The sequence below is a fragment of the Rhinichthys klamathensis genome, unplaced genomic scaffold (assembly GCF_029890125.1).
Source record: "Rhinichthys klamathensis goyatoka isolate OS25496 unplaced genomic scaffold, OSU_Roscu_1.1 h1tg000196l_1, whole genome shotgun sequence".
NCBI lineage: Eukaryota > Metazoa > Chordata > Actinopteri > Cypriniformes > Leuciscidae > Rhinichthys > Rhinichthys klamathensis.
This window is the reverse complement of record NW_026606722.1, coordinates 6,347,920-6,365,737: the sequence shown is the minus strand read 5'-3', so window position 1 is coordinate 6,365,737 and position 17,818 is coordinate 6,347,920. Positions and strand designations below refer to the sequence as shown.

General features: G+C 39.3%; 1 protein-coding gene across 5 annotated transcripts in view; it reads right to left on the bottom strand.

Annotated features, from left to right (window-relative positions):
* suco (SUN domain containing ossification factor) overlaps positions 1–17,611 on the bottom strand; it is a 57,912-nt gene extending 40,301 nt beyond the window's left edge. For all 5 annotated transcript variants that reach the window (XM_056262783.1, XM_056262784.1, XM_056262785.1 and 2 more), the window contains exon 1: positions 17,321–17,611. In XM_056262783.1, the coding sequence (XP_056118758.1) occupies positions 17,321–17,373 (53 nt within the window). In that variant the 5' untranslated portion in view covers positions 17,374–17,611. The remainder of the gene's footprint in view (positions 1–17,320) is intronic.
* Positions 17,612–17,818: the final 207 nt, after the last annotated feature.

The following is a 17,818-nucleotide window of genomic DNA, read 5'->3' as shown; positions in this document are numbered from 1 at the left end:
CTTTTAAAAGTTTTTTCAGGTAGATCTAACTGTAGTTTTCACATACAGAAATTTAATCAAAATAACACTCCATAATATTCACTGTGTATAAATTAAACAGATTAATCCTTATTGAAGTTACAAAAGTTACTCAGTCAAGAGCAGTGAGTGATGTTTTATTTTTTGTTGTTTCATAAAAACACAGACAGCAGCAGGATTTTTAGGCTGCTGTCACTTTAAGACCTAAATATCCAATATAGTTAATAATACACATGCGGTTTCCTACTGTTTACGCTCACTAAGACATAACCGACTATGTTTACTAGGATATTCGCCGAGACAGGGATTTTTTTAAAATTTGTCTGTTCAAGTGCAGGAAGACATGAAGTGGAGCTCAATAGTATTTGCACTCAATCTGAGAAGCGGCTACACAGAGTGGCGATTGACAACTGCCGATTGGTACAGGACAATGGTGACACCAGAATAAAAATATTAAGGATTCTAAAGATGAAAATACAGAATTATGCTAGACACATACAGGTGAAACTTGAAAAATTAGAATATCGTGCAAAAGTTCATTTCAGTAATTCAACTTAAAAGGTGAAACTAATATATTAAAGGTGCTCTAAGCGATGTCACATATATTTTGTGTCACATACAGCAAACATCTCCTCCCTATCCGCTAGCTGCCTGTCCCCTGAACACATTGTAAAAAAACGTGGTCTCTGCTAGGCCTGCATCGCACGATAAAAAAAAATAAGCTCGATAATTTCCATTTGCATGCTTGTTTGTTTTCCTCGTCTCTCTCTCTCTACCAAAGAGACTGGATGACAACTCTCGGTTCCTTAGCGTAAGAGGAGTGAATTAGAGCTTATTCTCTGCCCGAGCCTGAACGTGACCCGACCTGACACTATCCTCGGGCCGGGCCGGGCCCTTGATCTAGAGACGTGCACTCCCAACGCAATAGAGTGCGGCGCGGCACTAGATTTGATGGCCGAGTGCGAGCGTGTGTGCGGGTTGCGGGAGAATAAAATGATTCGCGGGACTCCCGCAACCTAGAAATATCTATGAATAAAACATAAAAACTAATAGATTTTTATTCATCTGTTGCAGAAAAGCAACAAGAACAACTAAAACAAAATAGAAACGAATTACAGGCCAGAGTTTCTATTCATAACATGTTTGCAGCATTGAGCGATGTAGCCAATCACAGACATATGTGTTGATTTCTTGAACGCAATGGCCAATCAGAATCATTTAAGATAGACTCCCCTCACCGCTCAAAACTGACTTTTTGTTCAGTGCTGAATTCTGTATGCAAATCTTCTAATTATAACAAACAAAGTGTGGATATTATGAAAGATTCATTGTGCAGTCAGCTTCATTGATAATAACAGGGATGTGTGAGATCGCGATGAACTGTCAGCTTTTTAGGAATTATTAAGGGAGTGCACTTTGTGCGCATTCAGTCATGCCAGACCATGCACGCAGTAGCTGCTTGCTTTTATGTTAAATTAACAGTGGTTTGTGCTTTAATAAGAAATATTGTCTCAAAGGGTAGGGTCGGGTTTCGTTAACATCCATTTTATTTATTGTTTTGGTATTTATTATTTTTTTGTTAACAGAGACAGAGTCCATTGCTTTTAATGTTTTTGGTTGTTTTGTTAATTTATTGTGGATATTTAAAATGTTTTCCATTTTCAGTGTTAAATAGTCTTTTGTTGATCAAAGTTTATTGATCTTTGAAAAGGTGTACCTGCATTATTATGCAATTATCATTATTTTAGATGTAAATGGTCTCAGAATGACAATATTATCGTTTATCGCAATAATTTCTTGGACAATTTATCGTCCAGCAAAATTTGTTATTATGACAGGCAGTCTCTGCAGACAGCCCAGGCTCCACAAATGGCAACAAAAACAAACTGCGGCAACCCGCTCCACGAAACATAACAAACTGTTGCAGCCAATAACCGACAAGAAGGACTTGGGGGTGGGGTTTGGGGGTTAGTGCGCAGATGAGGAGGGGGGAGGGTCTAGCTAGCCTCCGTTTTATTTGACAATACCTTAAACTTTAACAAGAAGTGACGTCGCCCGACATCGCTTGGAGCACCTTTAAATAGACTCATTACATGCAAAGTGAGATATTTCAAGCCTTTATTTGTTATAATTTTGATGATTATGGCTTACAACTTATGACAACCCCAAATTCAAAATTAGAATATTGTGAAAAGGTTTTCATAGCTGTAAGCAATAATCATCAAAATTATTCATTTGGAAGTTTGTTTGGTACCAAGGTAAGGTTCTCATGGCAGCGTTCACACTTATTCAAATGAACCACACTAACAGATCGTACCAAAGTTGGTTTTAATCGAAACGAACCTGCAAGTGTGTACACACCCTAAAGGCAACCGAATTTACTTGGAAGGACTCCTAAAAGCATTAGTATTAGTATTAGTGCCAGGATTTAGGAACAACTATTAGGTAAGAAAACAGAAGGTTGAAAGCAGGATCAGTGGCTTAAGGAATATTGGGAATGGGAAAGCAGTAGATTTGCAGGAAGAAAAAGTGTGTGAGTTCCTACTGCAAACATCTCAGGAAACCAACATACAGTCATTAAAAATTTAGATCACTTAGAGACTGAACATGTATTCTTTAATGGATGCAGCAGCACAACGTTAACCACTCACTGACTTTTTATGACCTTCCAGCAAATCTATGAAACTTTCAACACTCAGATTGGACATCAGGGGGTGGTTTCTCTGCTTGCTTTACAATAAGCTAGAACAACATGTCCTAGTACACAATCTGAGGAGGGGGTGGAGAATGTCTGTATGTGTAGGATAGAAAGAAACAGACAATGTGTCCTGTGCTTGAAGAAGTGGGGGATGGGCTATAGGAAGACTACCTCAACCACCGTAAACTTAGAAGCTGCCAGACTAGATAACTACAGTTGATGTGATCAAAAACAAGGGCTAGGGCAGACAGAAGCTCAGTCCATTTAAAATGTTGTACTGCTTTATAGCTTAAAATATACAGTATTTTGCTTTTGACACTAAATTTATGTTGCATGCGTATTAAAATGTGCAACATGTTTCATTTTAGGCAAAAAGTAAAAAAATTAATTGTCCAGCCCAGACTAAAGTGTACTACACATACAGTATATTCACACCACACGTGTTATTTATTTTATACAGTTATTTTTATTTTGTCTTCCACACAGAGAACTTTCAGTCTGCAAAATATCACTATTCAAACTCAGAGGTTCTCGTTGAGCTCTATTGAATCTGAAAGACTAAACCAAAACTTTTGTTTCATTGCTTCTGCTAACCAAAAATACCCTGTTCGGTTCTCTCTTTCTATCTTTTAATTACAGAGCAGGTGTGGGGGTTTTACTCAGAGATGAGAAGGAAAACATTGGTGTTATAAGTTGGCATGGCTCCAGTGATGATTTTGGGGACAGCCTCTGTCTGGCTTGGTCCACTCAATCCGCTTGTTTCCAAAGCGACAAGTTCAGACGTTCCCATACGCTTGACAGGATCTAATCTAACTGCTTACACAGGCAGAGAGACAGGAAAGAGAAATACAAAGACAGAGAGAGAAGCAACAATAATGGACCTGTCTGGCTCTCAAAATGAGAAACCAAATGAGTACAGGCAAGATAAAAGAGAGCCAGTCTGAGTGCCAGCCAAATGTGTTTGTCCAAGTCCGTGAAAACCCACCGTTTAATTAAGCATAACCCAATTTTCATTCTCAGCCTCTCGAGCCAAAGATTTAAAACACAATAATTCAGTGCCTCATTCGATATAGGATTCTTCAACAATTAGGAGTGTTTGTCCAATGTCCAGACATTTTTCATCAGTGAATGAATATGTCATTAAATAAAATCTGTATTCAATTACACGCATTTCGCACAAGGAAAAGGGTCTTCTCTGCCAGCTGTTAAAATATTTTTTAAAAAATTATTAAAACAAGCTAGTCCAAATGATACAGGGTCTTGTCAAATCAACCAATTTTCAGAAACTTCCCCAGCTCATTTTTTTTTATTTGTTAATATTTTGTTTCTGGAGAAAGACAAGCATAATAGAGATGAGTCATTTCTTAAAGGGGTCATATCATGCCATTATTGTACAAGCTAGTATGATTCTTTAGGGTCTAAATTAAAAGTTTGTAATATACTTTAATTAAAAATTCTCATTAGTATTGTAAGAAAACACTTATTTTACCTGGTCAAAAACAGCTCTGTTTTCAGCACGCCGTTTCAGTGCATATGACTTTAAATGATAATGAGCTTTGCTCACCCCGCCTCTCTGTTCTGTGTGTACACCGTTTGTAACACAATAACAATAACGCGTTGTTCAGTATAAACGTGGGATTATGAATTATATTGAGAACATCATACATAGAAAACATGCCGTAATGTACCCTGACTGAGTGTAAACCTTAGACGCATTCATCGTGAAGCGTGCAGCTAGCGATTTGCAAAGATTAATATAAATATTAATATAAAGTTTAATAAAACATTACACTCACTTCAGTTGTTCTAGAGGTTCAGCAGGAACACGAATAGCTGGTACCGATCCTTTTTTCATGAGCAGCTTCTTAGCAAAACCAGCTTTATACTGACCCTCGTTTATAAAGCAGTCTGCTGAGAAATGATTCGCGCAAACATGAGAGCATCGACATTGCTCGTGGGGAATATTCCCTTCGAAAACAAACTCAGCCACTTCAGCGGTTCAGATTTAGGAACATTAAAATGACTGCTGTGTTCGTTATTACACCCAAGAACAGAACACCACAATCCCTTAGTCAAGTGTTTGTGGTGGCTATGAGCTATGAGGCTTTGTGAATTTGTGAGAATTTGTGGCTATGAGCAGCCATTCTGCTCATAGACAGTGCTCCAGCGTATCAACAATGACCGCGCCGGTCTGCGCAGACTATGATTGACAGCTCTCACGAGCGAGGGCGGGTCTGTGTTGAAACGCTGCTGTCAATCAACAATCGTGGGAGGGGCTTCCGAGCGTGTGACGTCACACGGTCGAACTGCTCGATTTGAGACAGAGATCGTGGCGGGCTTTAACGAGGAGCAGTGGGTCCGAAATTTTAGGATGAGCAAGCCAACCTTTGATATGTTGTGTCAACGTGTGTCCACATTCCTCTCCTATGACAACACAATGTTTCGTCGGGCCATCCGTACATCCGCAGATGTGCGTCGGGGTTTCTCTCATCATTAAACCGTGGAGACGCAGCCTAATGCCTCGGAAAATCCGATCTGCCTGTTTACATGACAGCCGCATTGGCACATATCCGATTTACATCTGATTTATTTCCACATATGAACGAGGCCTGAAACCGATCTCGAAATATCCGAATGCATGCGTTTTTTTCCTGTTTACACTGTCATAGAACACATCCGATCTGTGTCGCATACGAGTAAAAAATCGGAATTGGGTCACATTTCACTGACAGTGTAAACGAGGCCAAAAAGACCCCAATATGCAGCTTATGTTGTTGTCACAATTAATTATGAATGTTTCCTTCATCAAGCTATGGCACGGCTCAAACAGGAAGCTGGTTTGTGGAGGGGGGATTCCTCTTAATGCTGCAAGCTATATATGGATTCACAGTACATGCTGTGACACGGCACTTTTCTCTTGAAATTCTTGAAGAATCAGAAAACGTTCTTCCAGTGAAAATACCACACAAGTGACAAAAAGGGATGAAGACACTTTTTTATGATCTACAAAACAGACAGTCACAAAAACAATAACATCCCCTATTTAGTCTAATATAACTGAAATAGACCAAATTCTATATTTAAACAACACCAAAAACACAGGGTGAACCAACACCATGAAGATATGCGCTTCCCCTTTAAAAACAAGCTATGCAGGATTTGGCATGGCAGAAAACTCGCAAAGAGCGCTCATTTTATTATCATTAAAAAGCGGTTATACAACTTAATCGCAATCTCACAATGTTCCATTAGGCTATCAGTAAAGCTGATACACAATAATGTCTTATTTACATAGCCTAACTGCTTATTATAACAAGAGGATTTGCGAGCGCATAGATAATCCACTCACCGCTCAAAACACCGGAGTTTCGCCAATATTCTTTTATTACAGAGAAAACTGATCCTACACCAGCATTTATGGACAGCTTTTCCCTCTAAAAGCAATCAAGTATATGGAAGCTTGTTTTCGCCACGGAATATTTTTTTTTAAAGATAATTGCGACTTTTTCTCTCACAATTCTCACATGGATTTCTCACAATTCCGAGTTTATCTCACAATTCTGACTTTATGACACGCAAATGCGACTGTATATCACGCAACTCTGACTTTATAACTTGCCATTTTGATTTTATATCACGCAATTCTGAGAAAAATTTCCTTTATTTTATATATGTGGAAACAGTAGGCTGTTTTTAGCAGGTAAATGAATATGAAAATTCGACAACACGCGCTCCGACTAATTTCCAATTCATATTTCTGAAGACAATGTGTTATTTAAAATTACAGAGATTAGTGCCTGTGTGCTAAATGCTGCATGACGACATTTCGTAAAGGAATAAGTGAATGCGTTTTTTTGCTCTCAATAGTAAGTTTGCTGAATGACCTTAGGGGGGGCACTGCCCCCTAATGCCCTCCCTTAGCGACGGGCCTGAAGATAACAAATCCAAACCTAAAAACACAATCTTAGTTTTTTTCTGCAAAAACATAGCCTCCTCTGACACAGTACAAGGTCTTTGGCCTTGCATTCCTCCCAAACCCACCAACCCCCAGTCACCATATCAGCCTGAGGTATGTTCAGAGTCATTCTTCCTCCCCCTGAGTCAGGCTGTCAGAACACAGATATTTCTTACCCATCCACATGCTAAAAACAGTTAGGCTTGTATGACAACTAGGGCCCAAAAGAGATGACCACAGTTACAGTCCTCATGGGATGGACTTATGTAAGAGACAGCACTAATGGCTTTGGAACTTGCACATAAACACACCCCCTACTGAAAGCATGACTGCTCGGTTGTCTGTGCATGAGGAAATGAGGCTCTACTTGCGAGCTCCCAAACAACCTTACAGTACTGTATTAGAGTATAGACTTACACTAAAGAAAGGACTCGAGACAGAATTTGACAGACTCTTTTGACCAGTGAGCACTATTGTCTTTTTAGAGCTGCTTTACAGCTGAAATTTAATTTGTTTTATAATAGAAGAACATTAATACTGTTATCTTCCTGTTTATTAACGTGAAGCTGCTTTGAAAACCTGTATAAAGCTCTATATAAATGACTTGACTAATCACATAACAGCATAGCGTTTTTCAATCTCATAAATTTGTGCGTGAAGTCTGCATATACTAACATTTTCATAAATAATCATTCACAAACAACATTCGTACTAAAAATTATACTAAATTGGAAATAATACGGAAAAATGTGAGAACAACAAAAACTGTATACAAAAAAATCTGGGTGGTCTCACCTTAAGATGAAATTGTATACAGAGATTTCATTATAAATGTATAAGAGTAATACATATACACTGAAAACATTTATAGCTAACCCATCATCTCATCTGTCAGGATTGCTTTTTGGTAATAGGTTTAGTAGAAATTGACTGATGTTGTTTTTGTCACTACCAATACAGATTACTTCTGTTTCAGTTGTCCTATTTCTGCTTTTTGCCCAACGACTAAATAATGATTAGACTGGAACCAAAAAGTTGTTTTTATATATGAATAATAATAAATTACATATTTATTTACAATAACAATAATAGTGCAAAGTTGTTTTATAAGAAAATTACTTGACATCTTTATGCTCTGATCTTTTGTTTCCAATGCACACTGGTGTAATGTTTGTGATGCCTTCTTTAGAGATTCGATAACAAAACCGAACTAGAAAAGGTGTACATTTTTGTAAAGCTGGCTTTACAAATCCTTAGTCAACCAAAGTCTTGTCCTGCCCAACGATTAGTCGACTAAAAAAAAAATAAATAAAAAAAAAACGATGTTTTGATTGAACATTTTTTAACAATTGTCATTGAGCATTTATAATACAACAACGAAAAAAAAATCAAAAATACATAAAACTATAATAATACAATTCTTTGAAAATTAAGTGATTTTTTTTTAACTGCAAAAAGTGAGGAGCACTGTCCTAGGTAGGTCTAACAGTCACAATCGCGCACCTGACCACACTTTTTTTACAGTCTATGACCACACCACACGCTACAAAAAATATAACGTTAACTGCTATCTGCCACATAATGAAACATCCTAACAAAAGCTCTCGTTTATACAGGCTGTAGCTATATTTTTCTTTACTTTCAAAACTATGGGTTAACTTTTGTCCAGCCGATCTAGGCGTTTTAAAACAAACACACAAAAAACCCAGAGAGCCTAAAAAACAATCCTAATAATAATAGGCTGTATTGTAGGACCGCATATAGGTTTATTTTCGTTTTGTTACATTATTTAGGCTATTTTCAAATACGTCAAGTGTACAAATAAAAACAAAAACATATCAAGAAAACGCAATCTATTGAGTCAGCATGATAAAGCCGTTGAAGGGACTGCTCACGTCTTTTGCGCGCTCAAGTTCGATTTCAAACATAGACAGTAAAAGAAATGGACAGAGCGATCTCATTGGAACTCAGTTGAGACAGTTGAAGCCCACTTTTAGCGATTTTTGAGAACTTCCGTTCCTGACGCGCAGACTCAGACCGACTCAAACTAAGCTTGATGACGTGAGCAACCTGTCTGACAGACGTTACTCTTCTAGTAGCTGTGCGTGAAAACTGCCAACGTTAATCTTGCAGAGACGGGGAACTTGAGCAAAGAGTCCTTTATCGTGAGTGAGCAGGAGTAAGAATTCCGTTGCTTTTATGGACTCATTATCTATGGGCTTCTCCCTTGACGGGACGTCCCCCCGATTGCCTGCGAGCTTCTCCTCCTGTCTGTACGGTAACTTCTGTACAGCGCGACAGAGAGTCGAGTGGTTATGACGCAATCGTTAGCCTATTTTTACTAAATCTGTTTCTACGGGGCCATAGTGTAACATAGAAGGTAATGGAGCCCTTTATACATTGTCGTGTTTCTTTAGAAATAAATAATGGACAAATGTAGTCTTTAAACGCCTCAGATGTAAAGTTATTCGCTGTCAAAGTGACGCAAAAATGAATGGGAGTCAATGGAAATGCTAACGCAAGTGAAGTTCTGCTACAACATGGCGGCACCCGGCCGGCTTCAACTTCCGGTCGATGGATTACCCCCTTGGATTTCAAATGTAGGCGCGCGGTGTGCGCGCTCATGATGGAAGCAACGCGGTCGCGGTGCGACGCGCTCTTTTTTTTCCAAGTGCGTCCACGCCGCATCGAGATAAAAACATATAGTGTATAAAAACCGAAACAAGAAGCGTTCTAACTGAATGAATAAAGCTAAACTACCTATATCCCTGAAGCCCCGTTCACACCGCCAGCGACACGCAGCGACATGATCCCATTCATTTCAATGGAGCGCTGGCGACATCCGGCGACAAGAGCGACAGTGACCGTTGGCGACAGAATGTGGGCGTGTCAAGCGACAAGAGACAAGAGACAAGCGACAAAAGTTGAGAATTTTCAACTTTATGCAAATGAGAAGCGATTTTCGCGAGCGACAACCAATAGGAAAGAAGACTTTCAGTGGAGCACGCGTCACCGTCTCGAGTGCAGGCAAGACAGAAGAGTTCGAGGGAGATTTCACTGTTTTATATGATTTGACTGTAACCACATACATGAATATAATAAAATGACGAATGGAAAAGAAACTGTCGACAGTCTCAGTTAGTTTAATTCATAGCCTATACATTTATAGTTCGAGTGTTGTAATTTTATGATGCAAGTTTAGCACTGCTAAACTTGCACTGCTGCAGATCATTTTACAGTTACCCCTGCAATGTTGACTATTAGGGACAAGAAAATTGATTATTTGTCAAATTCAAATGACGTTTTAGTAATTTATGACAGAATGAGTGAGTTTAATTTGTTGATTGATCGATCGTTAATCTAGTGAATGATTTAATCCACTGAACACTGCTGTGTTAATATAAAAACACTCTCCCAACAGCATACGGTTTCTTTTGAGCCTAATTTTCCTAGTCAAATTAAAATGATATAGTTGTATATGTCACTTCTGATGGTATTTTGTATAGATATATGGCCAGACGTGCAGTCTACCATTAGAGCGACAGCACTACAAACGCCCACAAGCGATTTCACAGTACAGAGACTAGCGACATGTAGCGACAAAATCGCTGGCGGTGTGAACTGAGCTCGAAGCAGCAGCGCAGCCAGCCACAGGTGCGAACCGAGTGTGCTATGTGTGTGTGCTAAACTGTGGCGCTGTTACAAAATAGCCTAAATTAAAGCATTTAAAGTTGGGGATAAACCATAGGCTAATTATATTTAGAATACAGTAATATATAACTGCTTATAAAAGTAATAAAAATCAAGGAGTAAATCATTGAAAATTTCTTTCTATTGGTTAAAAAAAAAAAAAAAAAAAAAAATGCAACTGGTCGACCAATAAGAATGTCAGTCGACCAAGACGGCATCGACCGATTAGTCGACTAAACGACTAAAGTTGACATTGACAGCCCTAGTAATCTCGGTCTATATAAAGTGTTTACAATGGTTTAAGGGATGGCACACTTGGCATTGCTCTGAGATCATCATGTACGTTTGCTGAGAGTGACGAAAGACCGTAATGGAAAAGTTGTGTGGAAAAAAGCACTTATATGGAGATGATTTAGGCGTGTTTTTTGCAGACGCCCATTCAGAATACTTCAAAATCATTAACATTAGAACAAGGTTAAACCCATGCCTATAATATTTTCCATTTCTGATAATCCATTACACTCAGATGGACGTCAATATAGAAGAAAAGATCTATCGCCATTCCCGTTTCATCACAGCTTTAAAAGGGATTTTTGTGTTCACTTAATTAAATCAGTAGAATTACATGAACTGAAAACCCATTACTAAGAGACGTTAGCATAACTGTTACAACATGCAGTGCTGTTGTTCTTGTGTGAACGGACTATGTCTTCAGGGTACATAATAGGAACCGGTTGGATGAGAAACAAATCATTTTACTTTAAAAACATCCATCCATACACAATATAGCAAATATTTGATATGCATGTATCAGTGAGTTCACATCCAAGTTAGGCTACTCTATGATTATACAATGTTAGCATTAATCAATGAAGCTACTGCTAGCAGACACGATAACATGACAGACCAGCAAACAAAGCACAGGGGCTGGCAGACCGGCTGCCTTCCTAATTCAATCCTTCTTATCTAATACTCTATTATATAACGTCATCGCTTACTACTCTGGGCTCAGGCTGAAAGTATTATCCCTCTAAATAATTACCAGCCTCCTGCTGCTATATGTGCCGTGCAGATCCAGCTGCAACAATGAGAAACTGTCTGAAGGTACAAATGGCTCACATAAGCTGCAAAATGAACATTATTTGGGAAGGCATGCATGCCACTTTGAGAGTGGTATCATCATCACACCATCTGTGATAAGAAGAATACGATTAACACCAACACACATCTCTCAGTGTAAAACTGCATTTCCTTTACCATACCTCCATCATGCAAAGCAGGGCTGTCGAACATAAACATCACCTTATGCACGTTTACTTTAGTGTACTCATGCAGATGTATCATTTTTTTTATTAGAATATTATGGGAACATCATGGGATGCACTAATATAAACATTTTGGCTGATACTGACAAGCCAGGGCTCCAGACTAACATTTAAGAGCAGTGGCACAAAAAGCCAGTGAAAAAAACCTATCAGACTTTGGTCGATTGAACCAGGGTGATGCTACTTCCGGATTGGCCTACCAACATACGACATCACTGCAGCAGCAGCACTCGATGAAATGTCAGTCCACACTTACAAGCTGCGAAGAATGAACACAACTGTTCCCTATAGAGGAAAGGTTGACATGCCATTTGACGACATTGCCATGTTTTAAGCAGCAGTAAATAGTAAATTCACTGATCATTAATCAATATATGACAAAAATCAATACAGTCTCAGAAAGCCAGTGTAAGGTCATCATAGAGGGGCTGTGTTTTTCTGCAGGTTTGACATTACAGCACACTGTGTACTCAGTCATATAGGGAACATGGGCCCCTTTCCCTATGGCCATGCTATGTCAGTGCCCACAATGGGGGCCAAGAAGGGTTTGTTTTTATCCAGACGAATTACTTGACAGAGCTGCAGTGCTCACATCCAGAAAAATAAAAACACATCTTAAAATGGCTAACATATCAGCTTCAGGGCTGATTTGGTTGATGAGTTGTTCAATCATATGGGAGGGGGGGGGGGGAGGAGTTCACACTAGATACCACACGATTTAAAGAAATCGGGCTTCATATCACACCCGAGTTGTCTTCAAAAAGGAAGTTACATAATGATATTATGAATGCAACTTTTTTTTTTTTCATTTGCAGCATGACAAACAGCACAAGTATGCTTTGTATGGTCTCAAGGCCAAGTGAGAAGATGAACCCAGTGACCAAAGGGTGGCGTTTCCAAGGCAACTGGAGCCCACCCTGGAGACTCAAGGTGGGTGATGGGCAGTTTAGAGTGGGACATGCTTAGCAGGTCAAATATCTCGAGGGATGGGTCACGACTGGTAATGAACAAGCCAATTAGTACAGCTGATCATTCTACACAGTAAAACCCTCTGAGAAGTTGACTATTTCAATTCATCCCCTTTAAAGCACCGCAGCTAACATGGACGTCTTTCATTTTTCCCAATGCAACTTATGAGAGCTTTGAGCATTGAATTTTCAAGATGCTGTGTAGTTATTAGTATAAGATTTCGGAGAAAGGTGACAGTTGTTTATGTCTCACAAAGAATTGAAGGCTTGCATATGAGCCTGTTGGTTTTGTTGCAGGAGGCGTGGAGGAAGACGTCACAAGAGTATGCTACATTCTCAGCTATTATAAGAACGAAAGAAGGAAATGGGCAGGAGGAGGAAAAGAAAGAGAGAAAAAGTAAGCAGTGGAGAAGAGCCTCTGGCTCCATGTCCTCCTGACCATAACTGCAGGTTGATGGCTTGCTTCTCACACTATTTTAACTTTATTCCCTCTCTTTCAGACTTGTTTTACCCTCACTGTTTATCAGCTGTCATTCCAGTGAACATTGAAAACCATTATTGATGATGACCCAACATAAAGACTAAAGAGAGCAGATTCAGATTGTTTTATTTTAGTGCCATGACAGCATCTAAAGAGAGCAGGACAGGAGACACGCATGTAAGGAATGAGCACTCTCATTAGTCTTCTTTCTGAAGTCAAACTGTAGGTCAGGATCAACCATTAAAACAGTGTGTTTATTAGCAGAGTTGGTTCTGTGCAAACTTTTTTCCATTTTCAAAATTAAGTATTGTGTGTATGTGCTTTAGCTAGGGATGCACGATATAGGATTTTGGCCGATATTCGATATGCCGATATTTTCAAACTAATTTTGCCCGATGCCGATACCGATATATTTGTATTTTTTTTAAGTGCAAAAAAAGCTTATTAAAGCTTCTATTAAAGTTTTCAGTCAGGAGCAGTGAGTGATTTCCTCTGTGTTTTGTTGTTTTATTAACATTAACGGGATAGTTCTCCCAAAAATTTAAATTGTCATCATTTACTCTCTTTTTACTCTTTCTTCTGGTAAAAATAAAAGTTATTTGGAAGAATGTGGCTAACCAAACAGTTGCTGTACTCCAGTGACTTATATAGTATATTTAAGCACAAGAAAGAAATGAATACAGGTTTGGAACAACATTAGAGTGAGTAAATAATGACAGAATTTTTATTTCTGGGTGCAGTATCTCTTTAAGGACAAGCGGCAGCATATTATTACTGTCTCTTTAAGAGCTGCACGCGACGCGTCTAATACACACGCATTTGACAAGCAGATTTTCTCTGTTTGCTTTCACTTTAGACATAACCAACTTTGTTTATGTAAACCTTGTGTGTATTTGACAGTATCAGCGCAATAAGACTCGAAAGATTAGTCCAGTATGCAGGCGCTGTGACAGGCTTTTAGTTCCTGTGAGCGTCGCGTGTACGCGCTCGGAAAAGCGCATGTTAGACCATCGCATCAGCACGTGAATGACATGTTTACCTAGCAAGACTTTGACGCACATGCAAATAATGAACTTTAGTGAATTGCGGTGTCCCGTGAGTGTAACTCTACCTCTGCGTTTACATGTGATGTGATGTGAATGTACGTCGCGTTGTACAGTATGTTGAGATGAAGGCGCCAGAATTGAACTGATAGAATGCACGATAATATGATTTTTCTTCAAAAGCAGATCGTGGAGACATTTTAATCGTCCACGATCAAAAACCGTGAGACGCACACCCCTAGTTGGAAGTTTAAGTTGCTGGCGCTCATGCTTCGTTCACGGTGACGTGCGCATAGGAAACACGCCACCCTATCGGCAAGGCTCATCGGCAGAAATATTCATATCGGCCGATGCCGATGATGGTCATTTTAAGCTTTTATCGGCCGATACCGATGTTGTCCCGATATCATCGTGCATCCCTAGCTTTAGCTTTGTAGAAACATGGAAAACAAAAAAAAACAAAAAGTGGATGCCCATTATAAAGTGTGGATCTACAGTAAAAACCATTCTATACAATGCTCAATTGGCTAAACTATGGGGGTTCACCCAGCATTCATTTTACAAAATATATCTGGGAAAAACACAAACAGCTATGAAATAATTATTACTGCTGAATTATATTAAAGATTGTTTTAACCTTTCAATATTCGGTATACACTAGGAAGATTTGAACTTTTTCACTGTAAAACAAAACTCAAACACTGAAAGTCATCGACCACTGAAAACCCAGGCATTTGCGATCAGATATTCCCTGAGCAAAAAGTGGGAAACTGACACCCTTGTGCTGCTCACCCACAACAGCAAATATGATCATTCAAATGAGAGATCTCCTGATATGCAGTTTAAATACAGCAAATCTGATTGAACTGGAAATTCATTTAAACCAACTGTCTTGCAGGAAAGAGTTGCAAGGTTTCTTTGTGGTGCAGTTTTTGCAATAAAGAGCTGAACCATTTCTTACATGAATTCGACTATTTGATTAAAGAAAATAGAAACAGAATGTTCTGACAGAGGTCTATTCTGCGCCCTAAAGGCTGAAAGATGACAACATTAGTGCAACACATGGGTTCTCTACTATTTGGCCCCCTCTAGACATGCCATAATACTGTATCTGGATATTGACTCATTAGCTATGATTCCAGCCAAAGTTGCGAGCTACAGGAGGATGTCTTTAACCGTTACACTCGTGGTGTGCATCTTTTGCAGCATCTTGCGCATGACACAGCGTTCTATGCAACGTTCAAGATAAAAGAAATTCAACTTTTGACCTGCGTCTTTATAAAACACGTTCTGTGTGAATGCCGGTCTGTTGTGCCGCAACGATAGTTTGACAGGTCATGCAAATTACCTGGCTCTAAGATACATAATCTCTCCCATAAAATATTCTCAAATCATGAATGTTGATTTTTTTTGGTCCTCCTGCCCTGAATTCACCTTCCATGTTTCTGTGCATGCATGGCCTTTCAGATCTATTACTTATTTGAAGCAATTATTTGAACTTCCCAAAGACTCTTACTTTCCCAAATGCCGCTATTGTGCACGCTCCATCGGTGCATGTTATTCCAAATGAAACTACGGTTTGTATTCACAATCTGAATCAACTAGCTTTTTCAGATGACGCTTGCAAAGCCCTTATGTTTCTTGTATGTAATGGCCACTTTTCACAACCCAAACAGATCAATTATATAAATCTCCAGCCAACCTTTTTTCCTGCTGAATATACTATTTGGGGAAAATGCCAAATTACAAAAGTAAAATGGGTGTACGTTTTGTTTCACATTGATTTTACGCTCGGACCAGGTTGCTCGCTTCTCAAAACCATGCAAACATCAATAAACCATAATGAAGTAAGCAAAGCTAGCAAAGTGTGCCAATTAACAATAACACAAGGTATTCAAGCTGTGAGTTTGTGCACATGTGGTGCAATTCTTATGCAACTCACTGTGTGTTTTTTTTCATACTGGCATTAGGTATGAAACGGGCAAACATCCAACCAACCTCGCAATTTTAAAAATCGACCTATTTAAAAGGTTACATTGTTGGAAACAAAAGCGAACATCTTTACAGCTCACAATTCTAAGACACCACCAACTGTTGTGCATAAGGAGAGTAAGACAAGCTATGTAATCGGCTGTTATGAAAATAGCGAGTTCGCATATCAGCCCGTTATTAAAATCATCAATCTGATAGGATGGCTGGCAGGCACTAGGGTGCAATTGTTTTTTGTGTCTCACACCAGGTATGTACTGTGACCTGCGTCAGCACCCTGTGTGCTTAGTCAACATATGACCAACCCTAATCCACTACCTGTCCAGCGTGGATGATGCCACATCAGCCTGGCAGAGATAGTGGGCGCAGGAAAAGCTAAGTTTATCATAGACATACACATATTTGAATGCATTAAACATTCTCAAAATATCATAAGCTAAGGTAAAAGTTTGCTTCTGTGGTCAGAGCAAATTTAGGCTCTAGCAGTCCAGCAAATTGGACAGTGCCTGTTACTTTAAAAGAAATGCAATCTAAGTGGAAAACATCTACTATGGAGTTTCTGCATACTGAGATTGACATACAAAAGCTGACCGAAATTCATGACAATGGCTATTTAAAAAAGTGCTGGCTGCAGAATTCAACACTTAATATCAGCTGAAGCCACCGGTAAGCTGTTCAACAAAGCCTTAAAACCGAAGAAAAAAATACATAAAACATAACAAAAATTATTAAGTGCTCACATACATAAGTGGGAAGCCTAGAAATGCACGGTGGGCGTTGAGTGTTTTCTGTACACTGTGTACCATACATACATCCACAATTTACATACATACTGGACAGCTGGTGGTCCAGTGCTACTTTCAACAGCCTGACAGCACATTTCTGTAAGAGGTGCAAGCAACTCCATACACATATATGAGTGAGAAAACAGTATTTGACTCGTAATATTTAAATTTGTATGACAAAAAGCTTATAAATACAGCCCACATCTGAAGCTAACGTTACTCAACTAACGTTAGCATCTAGCATGAAGCTATCATGAGAGACAGAGTGGTAAATTATGTCGTTGTCAAAGTATTGGTGTTCTTATTGCTCAGCTTTACAGGTAGAGACATTATAATACTACTTCAATAAAGATCATATTTTGACTCACCAGCACAGGAGAACTAAAACGGCGCACAGCAACAACACGCGCAGCTTCTTCATTATCTTCCCGCGGGGACCAACATCCTCGCTTTTTTCATCTACTCTCCTCTAATACTGACGGCAGGGGCCAAGAGTAGCTAATAATGCTAATTTTTTACAACTGTATACAGGTAAAGGGGGGTGTTCGCGGAACAGAACAAACACTTTGGTTAGTTTCTGTGTTGAACCCCCCGTTGAGACGCGCTGTCTGCCCGGCTGGCTCCGTCTGCGTAATGTGCGTAATAAGCTGCTGTTGCTCCGGTGCCCAGCGCTCAGTGTTCCTGCTGCCCCGTCCTCAGCCAATAGGCATCGAGTATTGCGTTGACCCCGCCCACTCCTCGAGGTCTAGCTGAGTTGGAGGTTTTGTCATCAGACGCGTCACCTCAATGATAAGAGATGTGAAACAGTGCCAGATCACTCGTTTTACAGAAGATATTGTGTGGAAAAAGGTTTGGATTATACCTAA